The sequence below is a fragment of the Natator depressus genome, chromosome 3 (genome assembly GCF_965152275.1).
Source record: "Natator depressus isolate rNatDep1 chromosome 3, rNatDep2.hap1, whole genome shotgun sequence".
Taxonomy (NCBI): Eukaryota; Metazoa; Chordata; order Testudines; family Cheloniidae; genus Natator; species Natator depressus.
In genome coordinates this window covers 97685055-97701125 of record NC_134236.1, presented here as the reverse complement: position 1 = coordinate 97701125, position 16071 = coordinate 97685055, and the positions used below count along the sequence as shown (strand labels likewise).

General features: G+C 44.7%; 1 protein-coding gene across 1 annotated transcript in view; it reads right to left on the bottom strand.

Annotated features, from left to right (window-relative positions):
* The window catches only part of RSPO3 (R-spondin 3), an 84819-nt gene that overhangs the window by 36561 nt on the left and 32187 nt on the right, over window positions 1-16071 (bottom strand). The window contains exons 2-4 of the mRNA XM_074946935.1: window positions 8198-8389; window positions 2603-2749; window positions 18-215 (exon numbers count right to left, since the gene is read on the bottom strand). Of these exons, the coding sequence (XP_074803036.1) occupies window positions 18-215; window positions 2603-2749; window positions 8198-8389 (537 nt within the window). The remainder of the gene's footprint in view (window positions 1-17; window positions 216-2602; window positions 2750-8197; window positions 8390-16071) is intronic.

Below are 16071 nucleotides of genomic sequence, written 5' to 3'. Positions count from 1 at the left end.
TCATGTGAACATGGTACCTTTTCCTTCCTTCTGACATCTCTTTCTTTGTACAATACATTTTCTGTTTTCACTTGTAGCTGGGCACGGATTGCCCTGTGCTGAAGGATGCTGTACAATTTCTCTGACTCTTGTTTCATTTCCTCTCTTGAAGCCACATGTTTTTCCTTTCTTTGTGCAGGAGCTCCATGGACTCCACTCACTAGCTTCACAATGCACTGTAACAAACATACGACATGCTGAGCCGGACTGGAAGCTTTAGGAGCACACAATGCATACAAGATATTCGTTTTATTATGCACCAACCAAAATGTAAGAAAAATGAATTCATCTTTAAACTGAAAAGCAGGCTGGCCTTGACTAAATAAATCTTCTTTCTAAGGCCAGTCTGAGATCAGAAATGGGCCAAATAGTGCTCTCAATTTCACCTGTCCAAATTGGGAGTAACTCTGTTTACCTAAATGGAGTTACTCTGGAACTACAGAGGTATAACTAAGAGGAGAATTTGGCCTGTCCAGGATGTACTCAACTGTAAAATAATGCTAATCAATTATGTACAAGTAGAATTATTTCACACTAGCTGCATTGCTTTTGCCAGTTACATTCCAGAATTATAGCCCCCCCCCCTAAAAAAAAAATTAAAAAAATTGGTTTTGGCAAAAATGAGACATTGGGCCTGATTCTGATCACACACTGCTTTTTACAGAAGCATAATTCCACAGACTTCAGTGGAATCAAACTTGATTCACACCTGGGTGAGAGGAGAATCAGGCCCATGCTGTTCACTGTCTTGGTATTGAACAACTTTGTCAAGAGCCATGAAAGGGATGCTATTTGTAACACACACCAGGTAAAGATGGGCAAAACTGGGGGAGATGTTGGGTTTGGAGAACTTTTTGGTAGGGTTTTGCTTCTGCAAAGCCCAAACCAGGGAGATTTGGATCCAGCTCCCTTATTCTTTAGCAAAGAGTGTGCCTTCCTAGACTTGTACATCACCTAGCGCATTTTGTGCGCTTTGGTAATGCTTATGTAGATAATTCTCAATGTTTAGGAGTGTGCTTTTGAATAATTGTCCTAGTTCAGCCCATCTCCTAATTTTTCTTCTGCAGATTAAGTGTAGTATACATTTAATACCACAGACATCCTCTATCTAGAGGAATACACCCTGCAACAATAGGAGGAGGATGGATTTAACGGCCTAATAGGTTTTTTCCATCTCTGCAATTTATTTCCAAATTTTACAAACCCTGGAAGACAGCTGATCTCAAGCAATCTCCACTTAATTGTTATGTGGCTCATTTTGCGTTTCATATTACATGTGAGGCTCTCCTGTTAATATAATAGGTCTTCACATGCACAGCAAAGGTCTGTTTTTTCTCTGCAGCTTTTAATGACTTTTCCTAGTAAAGACTGACTCATTGTTAAAGCAGCTAGGTCCTAGGCAGCTTGAAACACACACTAAAGAAGCAGAAATGATTCTTCAGGTTTCTTGGATGGGATGAAAGTCCTTGCTTGGAAATCCCACTATCAAAACCGTCACCCCCACCTGAGGTAAATATATATTTGGGAAGAGAGCTGCAAAACTATTGTACATTGTTTTTCTTCCTTTCAAACCTGCTCAAGCTTTGCTTCCCTCTCAAAATATGCACACAACTTCCACTGGTTCCATGAGATTGACATCCACATTCATGGGGGTGAGCAGACTTCCACCAGTGCCAGGCGGTAGCACAGCGCTCTGTGGCTGCACAACATGAGGCAGTACAAGAAGCATAAGGACTGTTCCCCTCTGTGCACTTTCCGAGTGACAGGATCAGTGTTGCCTATTCCCATGATTTTATCTTGATTTGCAACAATATTTGAAGTTTTAATTAAAGCCCCAGCTCCTGGAGTCACATGATTACATCAGAATCTCAGCTTCCATTAGTTTTTAAGTGAGTTTCTACTCCTCATGGCTTTGGACAAAAGCTTTAAAAATGTGACCTGAAGGCACCTTAAAGCCTCAGAAACCAGAAGACAAATAAAAAAAACCCCAATATCTGTATAAAAATCTCATGATCGGGGGTGTGTGTGTGAAAGGGGGCTGACTCGTGATTTTTTAACATTTGAAGTTGGCAATACTGCAAGACACCTGCCCTCCAACCCCAAGCGCCAGTTAGTGGAGCTGGCCCGGTGTGCAAGAGGAAGCATGCTGCATTTCCTGAAGGGGTATAGTACAACCGATATTCACCTGCGTGCTGGATAGTTTAGGGAGGAATCCCTGAGGTAGAATTCCTGAGGTGTTCCATATCGTCCCAAACATTGGCCTATGCTTAACTGGCACAAGAGACCCCCTAATAATTGGAAGTTGCTCATCAGAGGGCAATGGATTGTTCTGAAGGGGCCAGGGGCAGATTCAGGAAACGTCTTGAAGATATGGCACTGGAGAACACTTCTTGTGACTGAACCTTTCTTAAAAATAATTCAGATGCAGTGTTGGGTTTCCTGTTCCTAACTCTGAACCTATTCCTGCAAGTTCTCCCCTTGCGCGGACTCCCTGTGTGGTCAATAGGAGTTCCACACTTGCAGGGCTTGCAGGGTTGGGCCTTAGGCTAGAGACTCTACTTACCAATGCTGGTGCACTCCATCGTGTGATTGTTGGGTTCCAGCCCCTCAGGGCAGTTTTCAAGGCACTTTCCGTTGTGTAAATAAAACCCACTTTTACACTTTGTGCAGAAATTTTTGGTGAAGCAGGTATCACAGTCAGCTTTACATTCTGTAATACAAAACAGGAAGAGTTATAACCTGTGTCACTTTCACTCACCCCAGTTAGACACAAAGTCCCTGATTTGCACGTATGCCGAAGTTTATGCCACTCTGGCAATGTACAAGGGTCTTCCAGTGAGAATACATTTTATTCATATCCATGTGAAGTCCCCATTACACTGTGGGAAACGAGAATGAGAATTCGGCCAACAATGCTGCATTCAAAACTGTGTTGCACTTTGGGTAGTCATTGAGAACTGTGCAAAGTTGGTGCACAATGCCATCAGATCAGAACTGTAACATGACATCCACATTGCACTTCCATCGCACAGGGGTAAACGACTAGCTAAAATGCAAGGCAGTGGAGAATCAGGTCCATCAAGTATATCTCCATTCATTCAGGAAGAGTTAAAAACATATTTCAGAATTCTTTATCTTTTCATATTGATTGATTTCTGCTCCATTACTTTTTGTTGCAGTCCCACAGCATTTTCCATAATTACTATGTTTATATCATTCATACAGGATAGAAGCTAGCTACCAGACATGGATTTTTAACAATATGATAAAACTTGTATATGTATATATACACACGCACACGCTATTGTGCAAGTGATATACAAAGGACATGGTTACATTTACTCTAGATTTAGAGTAGCAGCTGTGTTAGTCTGTATCTGCAAAAAGAACAGGAGTACTTGTGGCACCTTAGAGACTAACAAATTTAATAGAGCATAAGCTTTCGTGGGCTACAGCTCACTTCATCGGATGCATAGAATGGAACATATAGTAAGAAGATTTTGTATATATATTACACACACACAGAAAGAGAGAGAGAGAGAGAAGGTGGAAGTTGCCATACAAACTGTAAGAGATTAATTAAGATGAGCTATTATCAGCAGGAATAAAAAAGACAAACCCTTTTGTAGTGATAATCAAGATGGCCCATTTAGACAGTTGACAAGAAGGTGTGAGGATACTTAACACAGGGAAATAGATTCAGTATGTGTAATGACCCAGCCACTCCCAGTCTCTATTCAAACCCAAGTTAATGGTATCTTGTTTGCTGAGCTTGAATTAATATGCAGTTTCTCGTTGGAGTCTGTTTTTGAAGCTTTTCTGTTGCAAAATTGCCACCCTTAAATCTTTTACTGAGTGGCCAGAGAGGTTGAAGTGTTCTCCTACTGGATTTTGAATGTTATGATTCCTGATGTCAGATTTGTGTCCATTTATTCTTTTGCGTAGAGACTGTCCGGTTTGGCCAATGTACATGGCAGAGGGGCATTGCTGGCACATGATGGCATATATCCCATTGGTCGATGTGCAGGTGAACGAGCCCCTGATGGTGTGGCTAATGTGATTAGGTCCTATGATGGTGTCACTTGAATAGATATGTGGTCAGGGTTGGCATCGGGCTTTGTTGCAAGGATAGGTTCCTGGGTTAGTGTTTTTGGTGTGTGGCTGCTGGTGAGTATTTGCTTCAGGTTGGGGGGCTGTCTGTAAGCAAGGACTGGCCTGTCTCCCAAGATCTGTGAGAGTGATGGGTCGTCCTTCAGGATAGGTTGTAAATCTTTGATGATGCGCTGGAGAGGTTTTAGTTGGCGACTGAAGGTAACAGCAAGTGCGTTCTGTTATTTTCTTTGTTGGGCCTGTCCTGTACTGGGTGACTTCTGGGTACTCTTCTGGCTCTGCCAATCTGTTTTTTCACTTCAGCAGGTGGGTATTGTAGTTTTAAGAATGTTTGATAGAGATCTTGTAGGTGTTCATCTCTGTCTGAGGGATTGGAGCAAATGCGGTTGTATCTTAGAGCTTGGCCGTAGACAATGGATCGTGTGGTGTGTCCTGGATGTATGTATCTATCTGTATGTTCCATTCTATGCAGCTGATGAAGTGAGCTGTAGCCCACGAAAGCTTACGCTCTAATAAATTTGTTAGTCTCTGAGGTGCCACAAGTACTCCTGTTCTATTTACTCTAGAGATACTGTTAGAGAAAAGTGCACAATCATTTGAAGTTATTTAGTGGCTCGGAGGTTATATGAATATAGGATTATGCTCCAGCATCCATTCGTCAAGAAGTAAGGAGAATTACTTAGCTATAATTCCTGTTGTTTTATTTAGTCACCTAGGTGGCTAGTAAATAAAGAAAAGGAGGACTTGTGGCACCTTAGAGACTAACAAATTTATTTGAGCATAAGCTTTCGTGAGCTACAGCTCACTTCATCAGATGCATTCAGTGGAAAATACAGTGGGGAGATTTATATACACAGAGAACATGAAACAATGGGTGTTACCATACACACTGTAAGGAGAGTGATCAGGTAAGGTGAGCTATTACCAGCAGGAGAGCGGGGCGGGGGGGAAGGGGAGGGGAGGAAACCTTTTGTAGTGATAATCAAGGTGGGCCATTTCCAGCAGTTGACAAGAACGTCTGAGGAACAGCGAGGGGGAGGAATAAATATGGGGAAATAGTTTTACTTTGTGTAATGACCCATCCACTCCCAGTCTTTATTCAAGCCTAAGTTAATTGTATCCAGTTTGCAAATTAATTCCAATTCAGCAGTCTCTCGTTGGAGTCTGTTTTTGAAGTTTTTTGTTGAAGAATTTCCACTTTTAGGTCTGTAATCGAGTGACCAGAGAGATTGAAGTGTTCTTTGACTGGTTTTTGAATGTTATAATTCTTGACGTCTGATTTGTGTCCATTTATTCTTTTACGTAGAGACTGTCCATGGCAGAATGTACATGGCAGAGGGGCATTGCTGGCACATGATGGCATATATCACATTGGTAGATGTGCAAGTGAACGAGCCTCTGATAGTGTGGCTGATGTGATTAGGCCCTATGATGGTGTCCCCTGAATAGATATGTGGACACAGTTGGCTACGGGCTTTGTTGCAAGGATAGGTTCCTGGGTGAGTGGTTCTGTTGTGTGGTTGCTGGTGAGTATTTGCTTCAGGTTGGGGGGCTGTCTGTAAGCAAGGACTGGCCTGTCTCCCAAGATCTGTGAGAGTGATGGGTCGTCCTTCAGGAAAGGTTGTAGATCCTTGATGATGCATTGGAGAGGTTTTAGTTGGGGGCTGAAGGTGATGGCTAGTGGCATTCTGTTATTTTCTTTGTTGGGCCTGTCCTGTAGTAGGTAACTTCTGGGTACTCTTCTGGCTCTGTCAATCTGGTTCTTCACTTCAGCAGGTGGGTACTGTAGTTGTAAGAACGCTTGATAGAGATCTTGTAGGTTTTGTCTCTGTCTGAGGGGTTGGAGCAGATGCGGTTGTATCGTAGAGCGTGGCTGTAGACAATGGATCATGTGGTGTGGTCTGGATGAAAGCTGGAGGCATGTAGGTAGGCAAAGCGGTCAGTAGGTTTCCGGTATAGGGTGGTGTTTATGTGACTAGGGTGCTAATAAGCGATGGTGTCCAGGAAGTGGATCTCTTGTGTGGACTGGTCCAGGCTGAGGTTGATGGTGGGATGGAAATTGCTGAAATCATGGTGGAATTCCTCAAGGGCTTCTTTTCCATGGTTCCAGATGATGAAGATGTCATCAGTGTAGCGCAAGTAGAGTAGGGGCATTAGGGGACAAGAGCTGAGGAAGCGTTGTTCTAAGTCAGCCATAAAAATGTTGGCATACTGTGGGGCCATGCGGGTACCCATAGCAGTGCCGCTGATTTGAAGGTATACATTGTCCCCAAATGTGAAATAGTTATGGATGAGGACAAAGTCACAAAGTTCAGCCACCAGGTTTGCCGTGACATTATCGGGGATACTGTTCCTGACGGCTTGTAGTCCATCTTTGTGTGGAATGTTGGTGTAGAGGGCTTCTACATCCATAGTGGCTAGGATGGTGTTTTCAGGAAGATCACCGATGGATTGTAGTTTCCTCAGGAAGTCAGTGGTGTCTCGAAGATAGCTAGGAGTGCTGGTAGCATAGGGCCTGAGGAGGGAGTCTCCATAGCCAGACAATCCTGCTGTCAGGGTGCCAATGCCTGAGATGATGGGGCGCCCAGGATTTCCAGGTTTATGGATCTTGGGTAGCAGATAGAATACCCCGGTCGGGGTTCCAGGGGTGTGTCTGTGCGGATTTGTTCTTGTGCTTTTTCAGGGAGTTTCTTGAGCAAATGGTGTAGTTTCTTTTGGTAACCCTCAGTGGGATCAGAGGGTAATGGCTTGTAGAAAGTGGTGTTGGAGAGCTGCCAAGCAGCCTCTTGTTCATATTCTGACTTATTCATGACGACGACAGCACCTCCTTTGTCAGCCTTTTTGATTATGATGTCAGAGTTGTTTCTGAGGCTGTGGATGGCATTGTGTTCTGCACGGCTGAGGTTATGGGGCAAGTGATGCTGCTTTTCCACAATTTCAGCCCATGCACGTCGGCGGAAGCACTCTATGTAGAAGTCCAGTCTGTTGTTTCGACCTTCAGGAGGAGTCCACCCAGAATCCTTCCTTTTGTAGACTTGGTAGGAAGCTCTCTGTGGGTTAGTATGTTGTTCAGAGGTGTGTTGGAAATATTCCTTGAGTCGGAGATGTCGAAAATAGGATTCTAGGTCACCACAGAACTGTATCATGTTTGTGCGGGTGGAGGGGCAGAAGGAGAGGCCCCAAGATAGGACAGATTCTTCTGCTGGGCTAAGAGTATAGTTGGACAGATTAACAATATTGCTGGGTGGATTAAGGGAACCACTGTTGTGGCCCCTTGTGGCATGTAGTCGTTTAGTTGGTCAAAAAAGGGTTTTTCTCCGGGTTTTTGTTTCAAATTTCAAAATGTCAAATTTTGTCAAAATTCAAAAAGTATTGATGGGTAGGAGGAAGGAAGAGATGTAAGTTAGGCATCTAACCCCACTGAAAGTAAATGACAGTTCAGCATCTCCCCACAGATGGGCAGTTGACCAGAATATAGTAACACGCTCAAATCACAAACACACCATTGTGGTTATGCTGTGCATAGTGTATAGTTACAGAGAGGTCATACAAAGGAGCTCTGGAAACCTCACTGTGGAGCAGTATTCCTCAGTATCCATCTCTATCTCACAGGGGAACAGAGGGCAGGCTGGGGGACTGAAAAGAGCATTGCCAATGAGTTTATAAACAGCATGGACCTTGTGGTCACAGGTTCCACTCTGCAGTTGCTCTGGCCCATGTCTGCTGCTACAGCCATTGAGCTGTAGCTGTGGCACTGGTGGACTATACTGGTATCCTCTGAATGAGGATGCAGGAGAGGAGTCCATCCCCAGTGCCTGGATAGGTCATCCATACACAAATGTTTTACTTAAGCTTTGCCAAGGTAATGTGAATTTCAGTCTAAACTTCCACTCAGGTGAATATTAATTGTACCAGAATAAAAAGGCTGAACAAACTAAAGAATCTAATATTTAACTTCCTTGATTCATAGGGATACACAATATGAGGTTTAGTCTCATATCAGAAATAGAAAATATACAGGTACAGCATTGCTTTCCCCAGCACTTACTTGTACACTTATTTATTTCTGGATACCGCGTTCCAAAGTATCCACTTGGACATGAAGAAAGACATACTCCGATCTGTTTCATGCCAATCCTCTCCAGAACAAAAAAGAGTCTGGGTTTGCATGACAAGCATCCATTGTAGTCGGAACATGTGGCACACCCTCCTTGACAACCCTGGCTCACATTGGGATGCACTGAAAAGACAAGTTATTTTAAAAAGGAGAAAAGAGATTAGACAAGCCAGTGGCATGATGATGCCTCTGTACTCTGAGTGCTGTGTTAAAATCTTATGTGAAAGCCTTCAAGGGCTGGTTCATTTTTGCTTCCGTCTCTTACAACCTGACGTTTTGTTTCAATTATATTCTTAGTTGCCTTCATACACATTAAAATGGGAAACTCAGATGATATGTTCCTACCTTGCAAGAATAACTAACAGTAAATTACATCTGAAATTGATTGTGGTACAGTAGCACCTTGGGGAATAATCAGGATTTTCCCTCAGTAGCAATGGCTTTACTGACAGTGCTTGTGTAGGCCTTGTATGTAGGACAACAGAGCAAAAATAAATAGATTGTGCATTAATTTACCTGTGCTTTTTATTTCATAGTTAGATGATAAAAAATACCCTACCCTAGTCTGTAATTTCCTTTATTGTTTAAGAATCTTTTTGAATAGAATTCTGCTGTGCGGGAATGTGGCGGTTTTAGATCTGATGCAAAATTGCCTTGATAAGAAGATACAAAGAACCATCCTGCTCACTTTCATTTTTTCCCTGGAATGTTCACTCTGGCATGTTTAATCGCTAGCAATTACAACCTGATGTTCGGACTTAACTGTGACATTTAGACTACCCGCATCCCAGCATGGAACAGAGATAGGAGTTATACTCCACTTTCAATTGTATCCTTCTATTTCTTCAGAGAGAAAAAACTGTATTGCCTCTTACTATAGAGACATACACTGGTTTACTCTGCTTAAAAATAGTTGGTTCGTGCGGTACTTACATGCACCAGTTGTTTTTAAAGTAGATAATAGGAAGGTATTGTAACATACCTTTTCAGTACTAGAGATGTCAGTGAAATATTTCTCAGTGTGATACAGGGTAACAGTGGGGTGGGGGTGGGGGGAGGACACGGCACTGTGCATCCTTCAACAGTTTAGAACAAGGGTCGACAACATTCAGCACGTGGCCCATCAGGGTAATCCACTGGCGGGCCGCGAGACAATTTGTTTCCATTGACTGTCCACAGGCATGGCCGCCTGCAGCTCTCAGTGACTGCGATTTGCCATTCCCGGAGCTGTGGGAAGTGGTGCAGGCTGCAGGGATGTGCTGGCTGCCACTTCCCACAGCTCGCGTTGGCTGGGAACGACAAACCGCGGCCAGTGGGAGCTGTGAGCGGCCATACCTGTGGACGCTCAGGTAAACAAAAGTGTCTCACAGCCCGCCAGGGGCTTACCCTGAACGAGCCATGAACCAAGTTTGGAAACCACTGATGTAGACCTTTAGCCTTATATAAGGAGTTGACCCAGGAACAAACTATTTAATTTCTCAATATATACAATGTTGATTGGATAAGATGTTGAAAAGAACACACAAGAGAAGCTGGGAGAGGGATTTAAACAAAGAAATTGATCTGCATGAGTGGGTGTCTATAATGGAAAGGAGATATACATATTCTATTTGTGTTGCTCATATAGAAAATTTGTATAAATTACTGTAGAGATGACATCTGACTCCAGTTAAGACCCGTCATATTTTTGCTACTAGGGAGGTGCTCTGTTGGAAGGGTTGTGAGGAAAGGGGAACACACTTGCACGTGTGGTGATTCTGTCCAGGACTTAGACAGTTTTGGGACAAAATTATTAAAGCCTCATCTTATGAAAAAAAATGAGATCCCCTGATCGGCTGACTTAATGCTCCAGTAAAAGATCTACCTTTTAAACAGAATGACAAATTTCTTTATTTGTTATTGTTAGGAGCTAGACTTTGTAATGCACGTTATTGGAAAAATGTGACTCCTCTTCCTGTGGAGCTGTGGTAGGGTAAAATATGGACTGTCTTTGTGATGGAAAAGCTTTCACGCCAAGTATGTACACAAGAGAAGTGCCAAAAAGAGGCTCGGTATTTAGAAATTTGGTCACCCTGTTTAGCGTACTCAGAGGAGGAGGGCTCACCAGCCCACAAGCCAGAATCTTTATCTGGGTTCTTTGAACATTAACTGATCCTAAATGAGTAATAAGTTATGTTGGATGTTAACATTTTATTGTAACTTTGCCTTAATAAAAAGTTAAAAAAAACAAAACTAAAAGGATACTCTAGAATGTGGTAAAACTTGGGCCTGGTCTACACTGGGGGAGGGGAGTAAGAGGGGTATCGATCTAAGTTACTCAACTTCAGCTATGTGAATAACGTAGCTGAAGTTGACGTACTTAGATCTACTTACCGCAGTGAAGACTCCGGGGTAAGTCGATGCTGACGCTCTCCCGTCGACTCCGCCTGCGCCTCTCGCCCTGGTGGAGTACCAGTGTTGACGGGAGAGCATTCAGCGGTTGATTTATTGTGTCTAGACTAGATGTGATAAATTGACCCCCGCTGGATCGATCACTGCCCGTCGATCCAGCGGGCAATGTAGACATGCCTTGGTCTCCTCTCCATTCACCTTACCCCCCTGCGTGTGCTACCCTGGTCAGTGGTCTATGTGCGAAGGAGAGCGCAGCCCCTGCTAGACTGGTACGTCCCCTCCAGCACACTGGGGTGGCGAGTGAGTAGACAGGAAGTTGGCAGAGCTTAGGCTCTGATGCACCCCTTTTCCTCCAAAGCACTGACCAATATAGCTGAGCTGGCATGGGAGCGGGGAAATAACACTAGGTATAAAACTGGCAGATTACTTTTCCCCTGGAGCAACAGGACAACTAGGACTAGACCCCTTAGTCACAGTCTAGTTCCTGGTCTGCTCCTGGGACTGTGAAACTAAGTGCTGCCCCTTACTCTGCCTCTGTGGTAAAGCCGCAGTTGAATGCTTAGGGAGACCTCACACCATCACTCTTACTGGTAGCTTTGCTCCTCTTGTCCAGACAGGGTAACTGCAACACAGCAGAGTGACTTGCCACAGGAAAGCTGGGAAACAGAATCCTAATGTGGGACAACCTGATCACAATGCCGTTGACACAAACATTGTTTCAAATCTCTGTCTGTAGTTAAATCAGCTGTAAAAATGAGCAAATAATGCATACCCGCCTTGGAAAGTGCTTTGAGATCTACAGGTGAAAAAGTGCTAGGTGAGTGCAAAGCATTCTTAGAAGCCACAATGTTCAGCTATGGTGACTAAGGCACAGAGAGGTCCAATGTCTTGGCTGAGAGGTGCTGTGGCCTAGTTGGTTAGGGACTAGCTGCAGAGCTAAGAGATTTGGGTTTTAGCCTTGTAGACCAGTCCAAGAAATGTTCTTTTGTGAAACCACATGGCATCTGGTGCAATCTAATTCATTCCAAAGGCAAAACAGAAAAGGGGCGAGGGGGAAAGAAAGAAAACCCATACTCCTCAGAGTTATCTTTCTGAGCCAGAATAAAAGTAATGCAGGGCAGAGAGAGGTGCATCCACTAGAGGCAGAAGCATGCTCTCATCTCCCCTTCAGTCTGAACATAGGTTGGTTTGACCATTTACTAAAATCGTGCACCCTCAAGGAAGGAACATGGGATGAAATATCCACCGTAGGTGAAGAGGCAGAGATTCAAATTCTGCCTCAAGCCCACCCACTTGTGTACTGAGGCAGAATCTGACCCTCTGTTTTTTAACTGCTTGTGAACTATTCAGCTTCTCTTCTTAGTTTAGAGCCTTTTTGCCTTTGAGGGCTTTTTTAGTGCAAGATGTTTGTTCAGATGATAATTCTGAGTATCATTAGCAAATAAAATCACTAGGATTTCCCTTTTTCATAGTATTTTCCAAAGCTGTACTCTGGAAACAGTGAGTTGAAATAATAGAGAGTTAAGGACAAGAAATTTAATCCTAATTTTAAATGATAAGTGGACATTTCAATGTGCAGCAACTAAAACTTGAAAAACAAAAAAGATTTTTAAACTAGACAGATAACATTTGCAAATAAATTTTTACATCTTGCCCATAATTTGATTTGCCATTTGATTTTATAGATATATGGAATCTAGCAACCTCCACCCCCACCCCCTGATTAGATAGATAGAATTTGGGTGGGAGTATGGCCTAGTGATTGGAACAAAAGGCCAGAAGTTAGAATTTCTGTATTCTTTTCCTGTTCTCTGAGTTGATTTGGACTGTAGCCTGGGACAAATCAGTTAGTCTCTCTGCCCTTCCATTTACTGAGCCTATCATCTTCAACTCCAAGATGTAAACGTAGAGACCAGCTCCTAAAATGGACATGCTGTAGAAGTGAGTCCCAATCCCCACTAAGGAGACATGGTTACTCATGGCTTCCTGGACCAATCTCTCATGTGAGGCAAATGTTAAATTTTATCAGTCACAAGTGATCCATAATGGACCAGATCCCGCATCAAGTCATAAAGCTAGAAGATTCTGTAAGATGGAATCCTCCATGTAGCTCTTCTCTAGAGAAGCTAATGAGCTCCATATAAACCAAACCTCAAACTTGACCACATCTGTGGAAACCCTAGTAACTCTTACTTGGAAAGGAGATGTAGTCACAAAAATAAAATAGTTCTGTCTGGAGATCCCCTTGTTCAAGATAAACTCTCTCCTTCCTCTCCACAATCCACAAGCAATTGAAGATTTCCTCCTAAAGAGGATGGGATAGGAGGGGTCTGTTCCTCAGAGTCAAAGGACTTGCTTGACTTTAGTCTTACTTCAGACCATTGCTGCCTTCAATGGTGCAAAGCATAGGGTGTACAGTCTCAAGACTACTAAAATAGTTTCACAAAGAGATCCCAAAAGGATGGGGGAAAATCTCCTCAGATACCTGTCTGGCTTGACAGAACATTTCCTCCCAAGAGGCACTCTGCATCTGAAGGCAAAGAAACCAACTGCTTTTGCACATCAAGTGTCAGCTGGTCCAAAGAGCAACAGAAACGTAAGTATGGGATTGCACCACAGCCTCGAAAAGTATCCATGACCATTTTATAGCGGTATCAACCAACAAGCAGGCCTTCATCACACATGGCCAAGAATTCACTGGGGAATGCCTCAGCATTATTAAATGCATCTGGCACAATGAGCCTGATCATTAGATATGCTGGCTGCCAGAAACATTCCCCCTCAATTTGGTTAGAAACAGGATCAACAGACTGTAAAACCTCAACAGGGGGGTGAAGAGAGTTTAATTCTATTGACTAGCATCTTCAGTAGAGGAGAAATAATCCTCGAATCAGCCACAGGAACCACAAACAGCTCTCATTCCAGGGAGTTTTGTAAATAAACTGAAAAATTCTCTGCATGGAGATGGAATGAAAGTTGTTGAAGTTGTTGTTTTCCCATACACACTGCATATCTCCATCAAAATTCAGGGATATGGGAAATTCAGGCAGTGCAAGGGCTGAAGCAGATTGACAAGGTAAAGCTACATTACTAGATTAAGTAAAAGATTGTTCTGACAACCCAAGTCAAAAACCATCTTCCCTACATAAAGCAGTAATATTAGAAGAGTCCTTCAAATCACCCACAGATCTCACTGTCATAGGTAGCTGTATTTGTTTCCAAATCCCTATCTGACCCCTATCCCTCAAGAGAAGAGGGCCCATAAATCTTTCCTGAGCGTAACAGATTGCAGCTGGTCTATTACCTCCCCTTATTTCTAGACAAGATGGTCTATAATATAAAAGGCAGTGTGGAATGTATAAGCTATTATAATAAGGAAGACCCAGCAATTACATGACCAATGTCACCACCAGCCAAAATCCAGTCAGTTCATATCTCTCATCTACTAGTAGGGAAAGTGTTCATGCTAAGCAAGGTAAAAAAGAGGAAGGGAAAAATTTATGCAATGTATTTGTAGCCATGTTGGTCCTAGGATACTAGAGAAACATGGTGGATAAGATAATCTCTTTTATTGGACCAACTTTTGTTGGTGAGAGACAAGCTTCCAAGCTTACACAGAGCCCTTCATCAGATCAGGGGAAAATGTAAGTCTTAATAGGCACCAAAATGACCGCCTTCGTATTCTGAGGGTGTCCCTTTAATGGCCTAATCCTGCAAGATGAAGATCCCTTTTTGGCCTTATGTAAGGGGACTGTTGCCCCCTTACTAACATTCAGTGGGGGTGTTTTGGTTGGCTAGCTCCCAGTACTGAAAGGGGAAGGGTCTATGGGAAACCAGGACCCTGAGACTGATGGTCCAGAAACAATGGGGAGAGGCCAATGCTCCAGGTCAGCCTGAATGACAGGGCGAGCAGGCTAATCAGGGAGTCAGGAGGCCAGGGAGGTCCCGTCCTCTGTGTGAGCTGGGTTTGCCTGGGTCAGACAGAGTGGGGCTGAGCTAAGGAGAAAGCAGGGGCCCAAGCTAAGCTGGGGAGCAGAGCTGGGCCAGATCCAGAAGGACCAGAAAAGCAGCCCAGAGAGAGCAGACCCTGTCCTGGGAGCAGAGCTGCAGCCCCAAAGCCAGAGGCACAGCCCAGAGAGAGCAGACTTGCCCTGGGAGCAGAGCTGCAGCAACTAGAGCCAGAGGGGCCAGAAAAGCAGCCCAGGAAGCAGGTCAGTGCTGGGAGCAGAGTCACAGAAGCAGCCTGCAGAGCAGACCCTGTCCTGGGAGCAGAGCTGCAGCAACCAGAGGCAGAGGGGCCAAAGAAGCAGCCCAGGCAGCTGGAGGCAGAGCAGCAGCAGTGCTGAGACCGAGTGGTGGAGCTGGGGCTGGAGCAGTCTGGAGCTGGGTGCAGTGAGCAGCTGGGGAGAGCGAGGGGGACCCTGGGCAGCGGGCCCAGCACAGGGAGACGCCTCAGCCAAGGGGCTCTGCAGGCTAGGCTTGGATCGTAACCCTGACGGGGCAGGGGCGACACTGGGAAGAAGGGTCCTACCACTTAGCGCCTGAGAGCGTGTGGCCACCACCAGAGCAAGTATCCAACCCACAGCATCCCTGCAGCACCGCCAGGGCCTGAGAAGGCGGCCTGGGACTTACAAGGAACAGACTGTGAACTGCCCGGATATTCCAGAGACACGGTTTGTGATGTTCCCTGCCACAGAGTGGGTTGATGTGTTTCCTTTAACCTTTCCCATTTTTCCTTATTCTTTTTAAAATTAATTGTTGATTAAATAACTTGTATTTGCTTTAACTTGTATGTAATGGTCAGTGGGTCAGAGAACTGCCTAGTGCAGAGAGAGTACCCCAGAGTGGGGACATCCTAGCCCCTGTCCTCGCTGACCACAGCAGAGTTGGGGGTTGAGCCCCCAGGAATCCTGGGCCCAGCCTTGTTGGGGTTACAAGGACTCTGCCAGACAGGAGAGTGGAAGGGGAGTCCTCAAGGTCAGGGAGGCCACTGGGTAAAGGAAGTGGGAGCGAGGATTCAGATCCTTTCGCTAGCCCACTTCACCGGGGTAGTGCAGAAGCCAGGAAAGTTCCCCACTTACACTAGGCCTGCAGCCAGAGCTCCCCAGCTCCTCTGGCCTTCCCCCAGCCCTGCTCAACTCCAGGTACCTTCTCAAGCTCCCCAGCAGCCAGGCCCATCTCCCTCCACAGCTAGAGGAGACTGTCTGTTCCTGCCCCACTGCCAGCCTTGTAAGGGCCAGCTCTTGTAAGGGCCAGCTAAGTCCTGGGGTGTGGCCACAGCTGAGCCTGCTTCCCCCAATCAGCCTGGGAACTGCTTGCTCCCAGCCACAGCCCTCTCCTGGGCTGTTTTAAGCCCTTCAAGGCAGGAGCAGGTGACCACTCTGCTACACACCCTTACACAGTTCAAAGGTGCA